At 35.9% G+C, this 16348-nt stretch overlaps 1 protein-coding gene across 1 annotated transcript in view; it reads left to right on the plus strand.

Annotated features, from left to right (window-relative positions):
- Positions 1 to 16348, plus strand: part of LOC120532886 (SMC5-SMC6 complex localization factor protein 1-like) — a 50319-nt gene that overhangs the window by 14523 nt on the left and 19448 nt on the right. Inside the window, exons 2-3 of the mRNA XM_039759353.1 lie at positions 10490 to 10582; positions 11246 to 11428. Coding sequence (XP_039615287.1) covers positions 10490 to 10582; positions 11246 to 11428 — 276 coding nt within the window. The remainder of the gene's footprint in view (positions 1 to 10489; positions 10583 to 11245; positions 11429 to 16348) is intronic.

Consider the following 16348-nt stretch of genomic DNA (forward strand, 5'->3'; position numbering starts at 1 on the left):
GTCTATTCTCACAAACATTGTCACTTATTCTAAAAAAAAAAAGTCATAATCACCTATCTATTCTTTGCCTAGTCTTCATTTCCCATTACAACTAATACAGATAATGCACAAAGCTCTGGACAGATGTACCAGAATACTGTTTGGGATTTTTTAGAACTAATAACCCTTCCCAGATGTACTCTTTCAATTTTAGACATTTCTCATAATTGTTAACAGTATAAACATGTTGTTCTCTCTCTTTCTAATTTGCTGGTTATTTCACTAGGTACTCATTATACATCCTTAATATCCTGGCTTAACCCCAGAACACTATGACTCCTGGCATAGAATTGAATATGATTAGTCATGCCTTATAACTTTGGTGACATTTTCTTTCTAGTATGACTCTAATATTTTAGAGAGTGCTCATATGTGCAGTTGCTTAATGTGTGAATTTAGAGTTCATTTTATACAGGAGAATTTGGGTTGCAGGCTAAAGTGGAGCACATAGATGCACATTCTGATTTGGGTAACACTGCATGTGTGGTTTGCTTTATGTACCTACTCTCTTATGTGTGTAATTTATTTAGACCATCCTGTTTCAGAAGATGTACCACAGAAAGAGACTACTTTTTCAGGTCAAACGATGTTAATTCTTTGCCTAGGGTTGTTTGTAGTTCTACAGGGTTTGTTACCTGTTATGAAGGTGTGTGTAGTTAAAATCCATTTCTTTATGTTATTAATTTTATTTTTTGGCTGCTTTTAATTCCTTGTTCTTTTCCAGGAATTCAGCTGGTTACAAGGATATTTAAAAAAATTTATGTTCTCTTAGTTTAAAGATCTAGAGAGGCAAATTAGTACCGAAGCCTTAGCTACATTACTTATGAATTGAAAACATTCATTCTTTATGCCTTAAAAAATACAAAATCCCACATCCAACAGATGAATGTGTAATTGGCAATTGGTTAATTGGCATCTTTAAATTGGTCCTGTGTGGGTGAGCTTTCCCTGTGATATACTGGCATTCTGTCCAGGACTGGTTTCTGCCTTTTGTCCAGTGCTGCCGGGATTGGCTGCAGCCTCATTTGGCGCTAAGTAGGATTAAATAAGCTTGAGATTGTTACATTATTTTTAGGTTTATTTGTAGTCTAATCCTTCTGTGGTTAATTTAAATAATGTTGAACTTCATCTGTTGATGTTACTAGTTTATTGTTTTTGTTTTAGTAAGCATCACTGACAGCTTTCACCCTAGGAGGGGAAAAATTATATTTTATGGAAACAATGTGGACTATACAACATAATATATAATATTGAGGATAGAGCTTCCAGAGTTAGCATTCCAATGTAGAGTACACTTGTGCCATTACTACCACAATGAGTAATATGAATTGTTAATCCAGAGTCAAGAGAGTCTTCATTCTGAATCTAAATGTCAAGACAAATAAACTCTAACCAATGAATATAGAAAGATGCATTTAAAGAATAAGAGTCACAAAGTTGATTGAGTATATGCTTAATAGGGTGGTTGTTTGTTTTTTTTTTTTTAATTAAAAGGCCTGTGTTACACATTCTCCACTGTCTATAGGTTTTCATAGTGCTGGCAGTATTGGTACAGTATATATTTTTTATAAAATGGCAAATAGACTTATAGCTCACAAACAGGGATTTTAAAGGATATTAAATATTATATAAGCGGCAAATGTAGATGAGGTGGTGTGATCAGAAGAATTGATTCAGTTTATCACTTTGTTGGCAGCCTTGTGAGCCTGTTATAACATGTTGATAATTCAGCAGGAAGGTAATTAAATAGATTTGCTTTATTCCAATTGAAGTATGATTAAAAGATACCAAAGAGAACTAAGCAAGAAGTGTTGGATTTGATTGGTGTTTTATATAAGATCTAATGAAGTTCTGATTACATTACAGGTGGAGATTTCAGAAGATAACCTGTTGTAAAATATGACTCGTAAGGCTGTTCACAAATAAAGATTGGAACATTATTTCAAGAACTAATGGGGAATAAAGCTGCTTCAGTTGTTTTAGTAATCCCATGAGAATTAATTTGTAATTTATAAGGAATTCAAAACAGAAATGACAAGAGTCTAGGAGGGGTCAAGATTTTGCAGATTTAGAATAAGCAACACTGTGGAAAAAATGTTGCCGAAAGAAGTGATCCCTCCTTCTAATAATCACTAAAAGCCCTGAAGAAATGTTAGAGAGCATGAGTAATTTATAATCTTTTGAGGATGAATTATTTTGTTGATAATTTTAAATGGGATTTACTGGGATTGCTTGCCTGTGGTGCTGAAAGTGAGAAGACCAAATCACTCTAAAGTTTAAAGACCAGATGATACTTCTCATCACTCTCGTTAGTACCAAAATCTCTTAATAGTTCATTGGTGTATCACATTTTTTTTTTTTGTTTTTGTTTTTTTTTTTAAATTTGTGTGACTGCCCAGTGATCGAGACTAGAGAGAATTTGTGTAGGTGAACATAATCTTCATCTGTTGATAGGAGTTACTTGAGAACAGAGAAGATATGAAGAATTGATGAGTCCATAATAGGGATGTCACAATACCATATCTTTGTATTTGATACCAATACTTGTGAAATGTTACAATACTCAATACTTTGATACCAGAGCAAAACAAAAATCCTATTCAGTGGATTTTTAATAAAGTACCTCTATTATTGATTGTATCCCTCCTAGTATAATAACAATTTGGGGAGTATATAATCTTAGGTGTATTTCAGCATAGGATTTATTAAGAATGATATTTCATGATCTACCGGATATATTTTAGCATGTGCAAATTTCTAATTTATTCAATGACATTTCTTATCCACTAACTTAAAAATATTTCTAAAATCATACTGACTATAAAAAAAATATAAAGTATATAATATTCAATTAGTGAATACAGAGATATTTCAGGATATTTCTATTTAAACAAACTCCTTAAAGTTGGTTTTTGTAGCAAAATTATTTAAATCTGGTTTTCAATAAACCACTATGTTTTATTTTTGCATCGTTAGTTGGTTAAAATATATTGCTGAGAGTAATATTTAATCAATGAGGGAAATTAATTCAAATATCAAGTATCAGAAACTCATGGTGGTTTAATATTCCAAATCTGTCCCTTTTTTTTTTTTTCTTTTTCTTAAACATTTTTCGCAACTATAATGCTTTCTGTGTGAAATCATTCTTGTCAGATTTACATTAATCCTTTATTTCAGCCGTTTTGCTGTTTTTAAGGTTTCTCACATGACTGATCGGACTTTGTTATTGCGCATGCCTGTGTACAAATACAGAATTTGCCTTTCGCCACTTGTACTTAATAAATTTAAAACTGCAAGGAAGCATTTCATTCTTTAGCATACCAATTAAATATAAGATGTGTACTTTGACTTATGGATTATACAAATGAACATTAGTTTGCCTTCAAAAGACAAATAAATGACACAGATTCAGAGTTTACAGAATTGTATTTGCAATGAAGCATGCTGTTTTGTTTGTCCTTCTTAACACTAGAATTACCAGAGCCTACAAAAAAACTTGTAGATCCGTCCCACCTTAAACCTCTAGTGTTAGCTGTGTGTTTCATTAATTAAGCATCTCTGTTAACAAGAGCATGTTTAAATAAGAAGATGGGCCTTGTCCTTCAAAGCATTGTAACACTAAAGATATTTTATTTTAGTATTAACAAATGGAACGACTCATGTCATTGCCAACGTACAAAACTCATATAACTATTACATTTTAGTCTTGCATCAATGTTTTCTTGTTAGTGCTACAAGTCCTTCAAACATCTGAGAGTCTTATATGAATGCATGTGACGTTCCCCTCCTCCGCGACCCTGAATCGTTTAGAAAATGGACAGATGAGCTTATTGCAATCAGACAACCTCTGTTCTTTTTTCAGAATTGTGTAGGACTCTAGTGAAAGTGATTAATCATGTTATTACTTCTCCTCCTACAAATAAGGGACAATAAAACTTATTTGATTGGTATTGTTATTTAGATCTCAAAACTGAAAGCGGACAAATTACTTTAGAAAGCACTATGACATATAGCAAAAACTTTAGTGAAACTACATATAAAAATGGCAGACAGTGTTGATGATACAGCACCCAATTAACACGTCAGAAAGAAAAAGACCAGGACATGTTTGGAAAGGCTTTGTGAATGAGACAGGAGAAATTCATCACCCGAGTGCAGGAATCATACTTGTTAATAAAAAAAAAACTTGTTTTTAATAAAGCAAAAAAAAAAAAACTCAGACAAGGCTCACATTATTAAACCTTTCACCCCACTGTGGAATTGGTTCAGAAACCATCTGCCATTTTTATATGTAGTTTCACTCAAGTTTTTGCTATACTGTATGTTATTGTGCTTTCTGAAGTCATTTGTGTGCTTTCAGTCATGCATGAGTGCAGTACCAACCTTCTCGGTACTACAGATACTTAAATCTTGTACCGCTAATGTTTTTCAGAACTTTGGTAACTAATTAGTACCGAAATGCTATTTTTTGTGACATCCCTAGTCTGTAATAATCCCTAGAGGATTGTATGCATTAATAGCTCATAAGATAAGTGGAAGGGAGGGAAAATAATACTACATATAAGGAAATTATATAAGATTGTCAAATCACAGACTGATTATGAGTAACATATTTATGATTCATAAAGACAAAAAAAAGTGATTTTAAACTGTGCTTATGGAAATATTAAACTGTTGTCTTGAGGTAATCTTGTTCCAAAAAAAGGGTCTAAATGTCTTTTATATGATATATATATAAAACTAGTCTAGAACTATAATTTTTTTAAACTGTATTTTAAAATGTATTTTAGAAACAAATAGAAAGTGTACAGAGAAAAAATATCCACCGCATGCTCTGGAGATTTTATAGTGCAGGCATATACAGCATGGAGTTATATTTACTCTTGATTCTTCATCATTACCCCCACAATCCACACCACTAGTAAGCAGAAATTAATGTAATCTGACCTATGTAAATTCAGATGCCCAATTAAAATGTTGCAAATTATATTTTAATACATTTAAGGGCTTCAAATTTGGTATAGGATTACATGGATCCCACCTATTTTTTAAAATCCTCCACAGCCAGAAAATCCCAGTGCCACTTTTATGTTATTATAGAGTTAGATGAGAATTTTAAATACATGATTCATGTCTTGAGATCATGATGATGCGACTGATCCACTGTCAGTTGAAGGAGTCTTGAGATTGTTTTTTTAATGCAGTACCCTAAACAGCCACAACAAAGGAATGCAGGCTTCACACTTATCCTACAACTAGCTGTGTACAGCATGGTGTCCAAGAAAGTAATGAAATTGTCAGAAAAGAAATTGAAATGTAGAGATGTCAGGTAATTGAAAACAACTATTTTGGGCATCTCTCTCCTAGGAGGTTTCATTTTGCAGACATGCTTGCATCGTTTGTGCATTAGATAGATAGATACTTTATTAATCCCAAGGGGCAGCAGCATACTGAAACAAAAAACAATATTAAATTAAAGAGTAATAAAAAAATGCAGGTAAAAACAAACAATGGCTTTGAATAATGTTAGCGTTTACCCCACCCTGGGTGAAATTGAAGAGTTGCATAGTGTGGGGGAGAAACGATTTCCTCAGTCAGTCAGTGGAGCCGGACAGTGACAGCAGTCTGTCGCTGAAGCTGCTCCTCTGCCTAGAGATGACACTGTTCAGTAGATGCAGGAGATTCTCCATGATTGACAGGAGCCTGCTCAGTGCCTGTCGCTCTGCCATGGATGTTAAACTGTCCAGTTTCATTCCTACAATAGAGCCTGCCTTCCTAACAAGTTTGCCCAGGAGTGAGGCGTCCTTCTTCTTTATGCTGCCTCCCCAGCACACCACTTCATAGAAGAGGGCACTCGCCACAACCGTCCAGTAGAACATCTGCAGCATCTTATTACAGATGTTGAAGGACACTAACCTTCTTAGGAAGTGTAGTTGGCTCTGACCTTTCTTACACAGAGCATCAGTATTGGCAGTCCAGTCCAATTTATCATCCAGCTGCACTCCCAGGTATTTATAGGTCTGTACCCTCTGCACACAGTCTCCTCTGATGATCACGGGGTCCATGAGGTGCCTGGGCCTCCTAAAATCCACAACCAGTTCCTTGATCTTGCTGGTGTTCAGGTGTAAGTGGTTTGAGCCGTACCATTTAACAAAGTCCTTGATTAGCTTCCTATACTCCTCCTCCTGCCCACTCCTGATGCAGCCCACAATAGCAATTTCATCAGCGAACTTTTGCACGTGGCAGGACTCCGAATTGTATTGGAAGTCTGATGTATATAGGCTGAACAGGACCGGAGAAAGTACAGTCCCCTGCGGCGCTCCTGTGTTGCTGACTACAATGTCAGACCTGCAGTTCCCGAGACGCATATACTGAGGTCTGTCTGTAAGAGAGTGCACGATCCATGCCACTAGGTGTGAATCTACTCCCATCTCTGTCAGCTTGTCCCAAAGGAGCAGAGGTTGGATGGTGTTGAAGGCGCTAGAGAAGTCCAAAAACATAATTCTAACAGCACCACTGCGTCTGTCCTAGTGGGAGAGGGATCGGTGTAGCATATAGATGATGGCATCCTCCACTCCCACCTTCTCCTGGTATGTGAACTGCAGAGGGTCGAGAGCGTGGCAGACCTGTGGCCTCAGGTGGTGAAGCAGCAGCCGCTCCATGTTCTTCATCACATGTGATGTCAGAGCAACAGGCCAGAAGTCATTCATCTCACTAGGACCTGATATACCTTTGGGACTGGGGTGATACAAGATGTTTTCCAAAGCCTCGGGACACTCCCCTGATCCAGGCTCAGGTTGAAGATACACTGTAGAGAACTCACCAGTTCCAGCGCACAGGCTTTCAGCAGTCATGGTGATACTCCATCTGGACCTGCTGCTTTGCTGGCATGAAATCTCCTCAGCTCTCTGCTCACCTGCGCTGCTGTAATTGTGGGTGGGGATGTCTCTCCTATGCTGGCATCAGCAGAAGGATGGTTGGAGGATGCAGTACTCCAAGGTGGGAGTGGGTTAGGGTGGTCAAATCTGTTAAAGAAGTTGTTCATTTGGTTTGCTCTCTCCACATCTCTCTCGATGGTAGCGCCCCGCTTCAAGCTGCAGCCAGTGATCATTAGTGGCTAAGCATCTGTCTTTCTTCAGAGGTTTCCTTTTGTCAGCATGCTCACCTCGCTTGTGTATTGGCGGAGGGAGAAAAAGTAAAAGGGATACCGTTTTGCCAATGTGCTCACCTTGCTTCTGTATTAGCTGCTAAGCGAGTGACTCTTTCTTTGGAGGTTTCGCTTTGTCGACGTGCTGGCCTCACTTCTGTATCCTCGGATGTGGAGCCCTTCCCCCAACTCCACCTCTCACTTCTAGACAGACACACCTCCACACATCCGTTTGCAGCTCCTTCTGAAATAAAAATTGATGTACTGTATATTGATCAGTATTTTGAAGCACAAGGAAAGTTTCTCCAGTTATACACCATAAAGCGTGTTAAAAAATGTGCATAATCCCAGAGATGTGCAGTTAACCAAGCTTCTTAAATAGCATATATAATTCTTGAAAATGCAAAGTTTGTATCATTTTTTAGTTATTAGTTTATTATTAGTTTCTTGAGACCAAAATAATGTTTATTATTTTACCAGTGTAATGACTAAAATGTGACTAAAACACATATAACACATTTTTGATTAGTGTGGGGTGAATACAATGTCTTCTCCATTTATGACTTATTTCAATACTATACTTACAATCATTCGATTTCAGTGACTAATTCTGCATTAAAACACAGGCTTAACTGATAGCAAAATCTGAGCACATATGTACAGGAGCTTTATTGTACCAGAATAAAGACTGTTTAGTAGGCATTCTCAAATCATAATCTTAAATTGACAAGTTTGATATTACAGAGATTCTTAAAGTTGGGACAAATCTAAAAATATTTTGGTGCATTTAAACATCAGTTCTGTCGTCTTCTTTTTCTTTCGGCTGCTCCCCTAAGGGGTTGCCATATCTTACTGTCGTCTGCATCTTGTTCTGTTACACCCATCACCTGCTTGTCCTTTCTCACCACATCCACAAATCATCTCTTAGGCCTTCCTCTTTTCCACTTACCTAGCAGCTCTGCAGCAGCATCTCTCCTCTCTATATGTCCAAACCAACACAATCTTACCTCTCTGACTTTGTCTCCCAACCTTCCAACCTGAGCTGACCCTCTAATCCTGTCCATCCTCGTAACACCCAATATAAATCTTAACATCTTTAACTCTGCCACCTCCAGCTTTGTCTCCTGCTTTCTGGTCTGTGCCACCGTCATCCAGCCCGTATAACATAGCTGGTTTTGCTACTTCCCTTTCACTCTTGTTGATACTCGTCTGTCACAAATTACTCCTGAAGCTCTTTTCCACCCATTCCACCCTGCCTGTACTCTTTTTAAACATCAATTTGGTGCCATTTGAAATTTTAATTAGCTTGACTGGTCCATAAAATATTGTTCTCCATAAGTGTTGTTAACCAGTCTCCTCGATCTACTGATGTAAATAAAATTTTTACAACAGCAAATCTAACAAAAGTGATGGAGTATTTTTCTGAGAAACCTGGTATGAAATGTGTATTTTACAAAAGAGTTTATATAAATGAAATATACTAACTTATCCTGGTATTCAGTAATTTGTAGATAATTGTATTTTTATTTAAATTGTTTTAATTAAGTTTTATTTTTACTATTCATTTTAAGCAAAATGTACTTTTCTGATTATCATTACTTGAGAGAAAATGTGGGTTAAATTACTTGAGATAAATCAGGCAGTCTATGATAATCATATCATTTTTTATACACTGTACTGGAATCCCCGGGCCCCACAACATGGCAGTAAAATACACACCATTTATTATTCTTCTGGGAATAAATCCTCCTATCTGTCACAAATGAAATTCGATCCATACCTGATTGTATATTTTCTGCTCTAACGGGACAGTACAGTAGCATAATGGTAGGAAATGATTTTTTTCTTTAAGGGGTGATTTTTGTTGTATGCAAAACTTGTTAAATAGCATGATACCTTATCAGAATAGTGGAAAAAGAAAAAACATCATCAGTCGCAGAAAAAAATACAAATTTAGCAGTGAATACTTTGTTTCCTTTTTTATCAAATTACAAGCATAAAATTATCTTTTTTAAAAAAAAATGTTTTGTGTAAGTCAGTGGCACTAAAGTTTTTTAAAATGAAAACCAGATTGATAAAAAATCAAAGATAAAGCACTCCATCTAAAGTTCAAAAAGCTCAAAAATAAATTGTTAGTGCAGTTCAATCACAATATTTACTTTGCTAAAACCATTTATTTGTGTATAGGGCAAGGATAAATAAATCAAATTTGAATCCAGTTTTTCTGAATTTGCATTCCAAAGTCTTTTATTTCAGCCAATGATCCATAATCAGTTGGCATGAAAATAGTATAATAGCAAGCAGCCTAACAGCACTTATGTAGCAAAAGTGTCCCAGGTCACATGGAATTAAAGCATCACATTGGCCAGAGGTCACTCTTCAAGCTGACATCATGTGCAAAATTAACAGAGATCTACACAGAGGCTGATACTGATTGAACTAGGGAGAGACACATTTTAAAATTTGTTAAGTGAGAGAAGGAAAGAAAGAAGGAAAAAAAAGTACCCTCTGTATGAAATTCAGAAGGTCTGCTCCCATGGTGGTAGTTTTAAACCCGTTATTAACAACATTAATTTTGTTTTGTAGCATGCCTATTTGGAAGCAGTAATTTAAAAGTTACTTAACTCTGATACATGCCCTATCACCTGCAAACCACTAGGCTCAAGCTTGTAAACGACACTTTGATAAGGATTTATTAACAAATTTTAGGTAACATTAGTCTTCCTATCATGTCAGCACATGAAGGTGGGAAAGTGAGAAGTGGTAACAAAAAGCATAGTGTTAGATGTAATCACAGTTTTAAATGTGGATTTAATGCCAAGGTTTAGTATAATAGTGAAAGTCATATACCTGTACATTAAATTATTATTTAATTTAGGTGTTATCTGGGGGGCATTTTTTCCCCACTGCTCTTTTGATTTAAGGTGTAATACCTTTCTTTCTAAATTATTTCTGGTACTGCTTGGTATGAAATTTTTCATACATCATGAAAGTAATTTCATCTAAGTTTAAATAATGTTCAAAAAGTCCTTTAGATCATTTTTGTGTTGCCTTTATGCAAAGGCTATACCACCAATTTTGTAGAACCATTGAAGTAACTGTAATGGTTATTTCCTGATTCTGACTTGATGTCTGCAGTTAAAATAAGATGATCTCCTTGTATCCAAGAAAATGTTTTTTTTTTTTTTCTTTTAGACGTTTTTTTCTGAGATCAAATATAAGATATTTGATATCTTTGATTATTTTACAGTTTGTTAATGTACTATATCTTTTTATTTTATTTACTTCATTTACTCACTAAAGGGGAAACCATTTTGCATAAGATCTGCAAGAGGAACCAGTCGGAGGCATTGGTCAATGTGCTCTCAGTACCAGGAAATGACATAAATGCTAAAGGTATGACTTTGATTCTATAGTAAGTTTCAGCTATCCTAAAGAGAGTACACACAAAAGTATCTAACATTGTATATACATTTCTCTAAAAGTGACTGTATTTTGTGATAAACATTATGTATTGTCTATATTTTCACTAGGTGCTTTGCTTTTCCATTTTTCTAAATTGTCCCAGGATGGATATGGGTTTGTATGTTGCTATGACTTTTAATAGACTGATGCCAGATCCATAATTGATTTTTGCTTTACTCCTAATAATGCTAGTGTAGACCTTGGCTATGTCCCACTAAAGCTGGATTTATGTGATTCTATAGGTATATGGTTGGGAAACCAATATAGAGTGACATGGTGAAGCAGTAGATATTGCTGCTGTTTTACAGCACCAAAGATCAGGGTACAGATTCTGACCCAGACAATCGCTTTGAGGTCTTTCTATATTTTGCTCATGGCAGTATTTGGTTATATATATTAGCAGTACTAAATTTCATCTAACCCTATTTTTGTTCTCCCAACCTGGGAATTCTTGTTAGAGTACTTCTTGTATTAGATTATGCAAGCTCAGAAAATGAATAAGTGCTCAATAAAATTTTAATTTAATAAAATAACTAAGTTTTTGTTCATTGTATTCTTTTGTAATTATTTGCTTGATTTTGTGTTCGGATGCAGACAATGCTGGTTGGACACCCTTGCATGAAGCATGTAATCATGGCAGCACAGAATGTGTCCACATTATGCTACAGCTCTGCCCTGAGTTGGATCTCCTTAGTGAGGTTGAAGGGATGACTCCACTGCATGATGCACTTAACAATGGACATACAGATATTGCCAAGATGCTCCTTCAGCATGGCGGTAAGTAACTGTCTTCATCCACTGAGTTAAGTCATAAATAAGCTAGTAGCCTTCACCAGTTACAGTAAATTTTGTCCCACAATGCAGTGCTATAGTTTTGATTTCAAATAGTTCTTAAAAACAGTACAACTCATTTCTGTTGAGTGCATTGCCATGACACAAAAAGTAAGGGAGATGTGCTTGTTACAGTTTGATGATTTATTAGTAGCAGTGTAGTTTCCAGTACATTCTTAGGGCTCGTTAATACTTCATGCTCAGAATGCGTACACGCACGCATCATGGCTGCCACACTTTCCCACTGTTCATTTGATGCGTCCTCTGAACAGGTCCTCAGAAATTAACGTGACGTGTGCGCGAGTTGCAGTACCAGCAAAAAGTTAGGGGTCACCATGTGCTAAAAGTTGGAATGTGACGTCAGAGTCTCTGTTTACTATCTACATGTGACAGAAAGCTGCTTTGCGGATCCTACGAGATTGATGTGCGCACTTCGATGTTTGATGAATGGTTCGATGTCATGAAGCATGGAATTACTGAAATAAATCAACTTTGTCATGATATTCTAATTTTATGACCAGCACCTGTAATTTAAGTGTGTTTGTACTAGCATTCAAACTAGCAAAATCTAATCAAGACCATGTCAGAGCATCACTAGAGGAGATACCCAGCACTAGGTGATGTTTTATGAATTGCAGACTTCAAGCATTAATTGCATGGAAAGTATATGCAAGAAAGTACTAAATATGACTACTTTAATATAACTACCATTGTCATGTCCCAAAAATTATTGTGCCCCTGAAATGGAGGAACCATGTATAAAAGGTGTTTCTACACTTTTCAAGTCATTTTGACATGGTGTGACGGAAATGTATGCAAATACCTTTAAATTAAAGTCTGCAATTTGCAATTAAATCACATCTGAATTATATGATTAGTAATTTTAAACTGTGGATCAGAAAGTTACAAGACAAGAAATAATGTGTTTTTGTCTGAAATATTATGAGCGCACCGTATGTTGCGCTGTTTTTAAAGTATGTTATGTGATTGATTAGACTTTGTAATTGCTTAGCCTGTGTACGAAACCAAAATTTAAAAATTAACTGGACTGAAGTTGCCTGTATTCAGTAACTCTTAACCATTCTAATATATGACATACTGTATGTGCTTTTACTTTGTTCATGACATTTTAGGGGTTATACGCATGAACTTTATTTTGTCTTCAAAAACAAACAAATGACACAAATTTAGCATTTACATCACATGTAGCAATGAACTATGCTGTTTTGTGTTTTATTTTAGCATTAACAACTGGAGCAGCTAATTTTTATCATTGGTGTAGACAAGCCAAATAGTCACTTTAGATTAAGCTTTCCTAGATTTTCACTTGCTTAAATTGTTGATAGTAAAGACAGTATGCAGTTTTCTCCCCTACCCCATAGTTTTATATGCTTAACTGCATACTATGCTCCCCTGAACTTAGGTGACCAAGAACTGTACAGGTTGCCAGTTAGAAAATGAACAGATGCTTGGACAGGCATAGCAATCAGATAATTATTGGGAAAACTCAATTCTTTCTGTCATCCCAGTAAGTTGAATTTTACTTCAGCATTATGATGCAGATATATGAACGCAATGTTTATTAGGCTGGGCATAAACACATGACTTTTGGTTTGAAGTGAGGAATAATTTGAGTCATAGTGCAGCCCTCTTCAATGTGAGTAAAACACTGACATATGCGACAGAATTTCACGGTAGGTGACTAAAAAAAATGTGTCATTAGTCACTAGCTAGTAAACATTCAGATTTTCATTTGCCATATTTGTGTTACACACTTGCAAACACATGTTACAAAAAATGGTTATGAGAAAATGTTAAGTCTCTGTCTGAGCAGAAAACTTTTTTTTTTTTTTTTGTCGGCCACATATGTAAAGAAAATCAAAAACTCTGAGAGTGCAGTGGTGAATCACACAGCACATCAACCGCGACTGAAAGGTGTGTCATTCATTCAGAGTCAAAAGATAGGAGCTGGGTGGATCATCTTAGAAAGAAAGTAAGTAGTGTCCATGAGGCTGCTGATTGCCAATTAGAAAGACTTCTGTGATTATACAAAAAAAGTGACCAATCCCGAGTTTATTCAAAGTTTATTTCAGTTCATGGTAAATGAGAATGTCCGATTATCTTCAGCTAAGAAAACAGCATTCTGGGGCTCTTCAGGTAATTAAGTTCAACAAAATTTTGTTTACCATGTCCTTTGAAAATTTTGTTTTCTCTGTTAATTAAAGGCATGTGATTATATTTGTAACAGTGACAGGAATTCCTAAAGAGGGTCCAAAAAAGAAGAGGACAGGGATGCAAGGAAAAGGAAGGGGATGTTGCCATATGGGAAAAGAAAGTTTTACAGCAATCAAAAATGATTCACTTTATTACTAAAGAGGAGAACACAAACCGTAAAAATGGGAATGAAACCGGGATGAGTCAAAAAAGCCTTAGATAGATGAGCCTGGAACCATTAGACTAAGTGGGTCCACTTTTGTAAGATTCATCAGAAATTTGACCAGCCTGGATGTAGTCTGCCAGATTCCTCAGGTTATGATTGCTGCTCGATATATAGATGTAGAAGATGGATCTGGCAAGAGCACATGTTCCTCAATGAGTTGTCTAAAGCCCCATATAATGTCATGCACTATTATATACCAACAATTCTGATATCCAACAGGTCCGTCCACCTACGATGTTAGTAGTATTCTCAGCTGTCGGATTAGCTACTATGTCCAGAGGATTAGCCATACATTCTTATGTTTCCTTTTGGCTTATAGCTCCTTTTGGAAAGAAAGATTATACCTATCTTTCACATTCCTTCATTGATCTTCTTGAATGTTACCATATAATAGAAAAACAAGAATGGACTAATAAACCAAATTGCAAGTCTAGCTATGATGTAATATGTTTTTTTGTGGCTATAACACTAATAAAACCACACCAATATGCCAACTGAAAATGTAATTTTTTTCAAACTTAATTTAAGAATGTTGACAGCCACTCAATGCTGGGCTTCAACAGTTGCACAGGGGATGCAACCTAACTAAAACTAAGCAGCACAAGCTAGACATGCATAAAACGTTTATTAAGTATGAGTTCCATTGCAGCTCCAAGGAGTACATGAGTTATATGCACAGTAGAGCAGTATAAGGGACTATCTTCAATCCCATCTCACTGTTACTCTGGTTCCAGTGTTTTTGAATGACTTTGGTCCAAACCCTCCAAATAAACAAATGATAAAACGTTTTTTTTAAATCGGCAGTCCCCAAGGGCAGAGATTAACACATGCTGTGCGCCTGGCTTTTACGACATTGTACCGATCACATTGCTCAGTGCATCTTCCAGGAGATGGTGCCTGGCAAGCCATGAATGCGGCCCTAACCACAGGTGATGTCCTGAAGTGCAGTGCACAGAAACAAATTGAAATGCAAAAGCAAATCTGAAAATGCAAAAACAAATTGAATACGCACAAAACATGAAAAAATCAGTTCTGGAAATGCTAAAACAAATCGGAAACATCAAATGGAAATGGAGCACAAAATGATGACTTCACAAACAAACTGGGAAACATAAAAACAAAAGAAGCAGTGCTTAACCTAAATCAAAGCAGAAAAAACAGAGAGAGCTAAAAGTACATTATGATTCAATCCCAACTTTTAAACAAGTAGTGCGTTGGAAGTGAGAAAGCTGAAAGAGAATGCAGGAGAAAAGTCAAGATGGTAAAAACAAGCTGAAAAGTCCATATTGGCTGCATTTGAGTCTGTATGTTTCTAAAGGCCAAGACTACATTCTGACTGCAATTAAGTGACTCCGTTCTAGTTTTTAGCTCATATCAGATGATTTTGTTCATGTGATTCAAATCAGATATTATTTTATACAGATACCTGATCTGAATCTTCAAAATTATTGATTAGTTTAGGAAACAATTATGACCTAATATGCAACCATGAATCCTAGCTACATGCTGGGTGCTAACATACCAACTTCAAATTGTTTACAGTGCAAGGAGTCTGAGCACTTGCTGTCACAAGCTAAAGAACTCACAAAGACGATTTGAGATCTTTCTGCAAGACTGTCTCAGAAAAATATGTACTTGCAGCCTGGCATTACAGAGAACACATAGCAATTGGGCTGTATTGATAGGCTTTCTTTCTTCTTCTTCTTTTTTTTTTTTTTTTGCATTTCACATTTTTCTGACACAAATAAGTGTCAAATGCATGAATACATACTAAAAAAGTATTTTTTTTTTTTTGTTTTTTTTTTAAACATTTTATTAGAAATAAACAATCCATACAAGCAAGTTAAGTTTAATAAAACTATGTAAAAAAGGTATTATTCAATAGCAGTATAAACAAAGATTTGTAAGAGGCGCTCAGAATTTAAATTTCCATCCAACTATCCTGCAGCTTTGTATATATTTACAGCCTATAACTTTTTCCTCTGCAATAATTCTGACAGGTCGGCACCTTTCATACATAGTTGTTACACATCCAGTTTGTGAATTCTGATAAGTCGCTTTGTCATTGTTTCAGTGAAGTAGTGTGTTATGTGTATTAGCCTGCATGATCAAGTTCAGTTTAGGGTGCAGCAACACATTTACATATTCAAAAGGAGACAATTTTTAGCCACCAGTCAGGTTAGCATGTGTTTTGAATTGAGTGGGAAACCAAAGAAACCCCACAGAGAGAGTATGCAAACTCCACACTGAAGAGTGAATGTGTGAGCGGAAATTAGAAAATCTGGGAATCTGGTTTTAGTTTACATTTTAAATGGTGAATTGTGTGAACAGAACAGAACAAGGTAAGCAAGTAGAAGTCGCATAGAGATAGCTACATGTGAAATTTTTATACATATTCAGAGATTACAGAGGGACAGAGAACACTG

Source organism: Polypterus senegalus, chromosome 7, assembly GCF_016835505.1.
Source record: "Polypterus senegalus isolate Bchr_013 chromosome 7, ASM1683550v1, whole genome shotgun sequence".
Lineage (NCBI taxonomy): Eukaryota > Metazoa > Chordata > Cladistia > Polypteriformes > Polypteridae > Polypterus > Polypterus senegalus.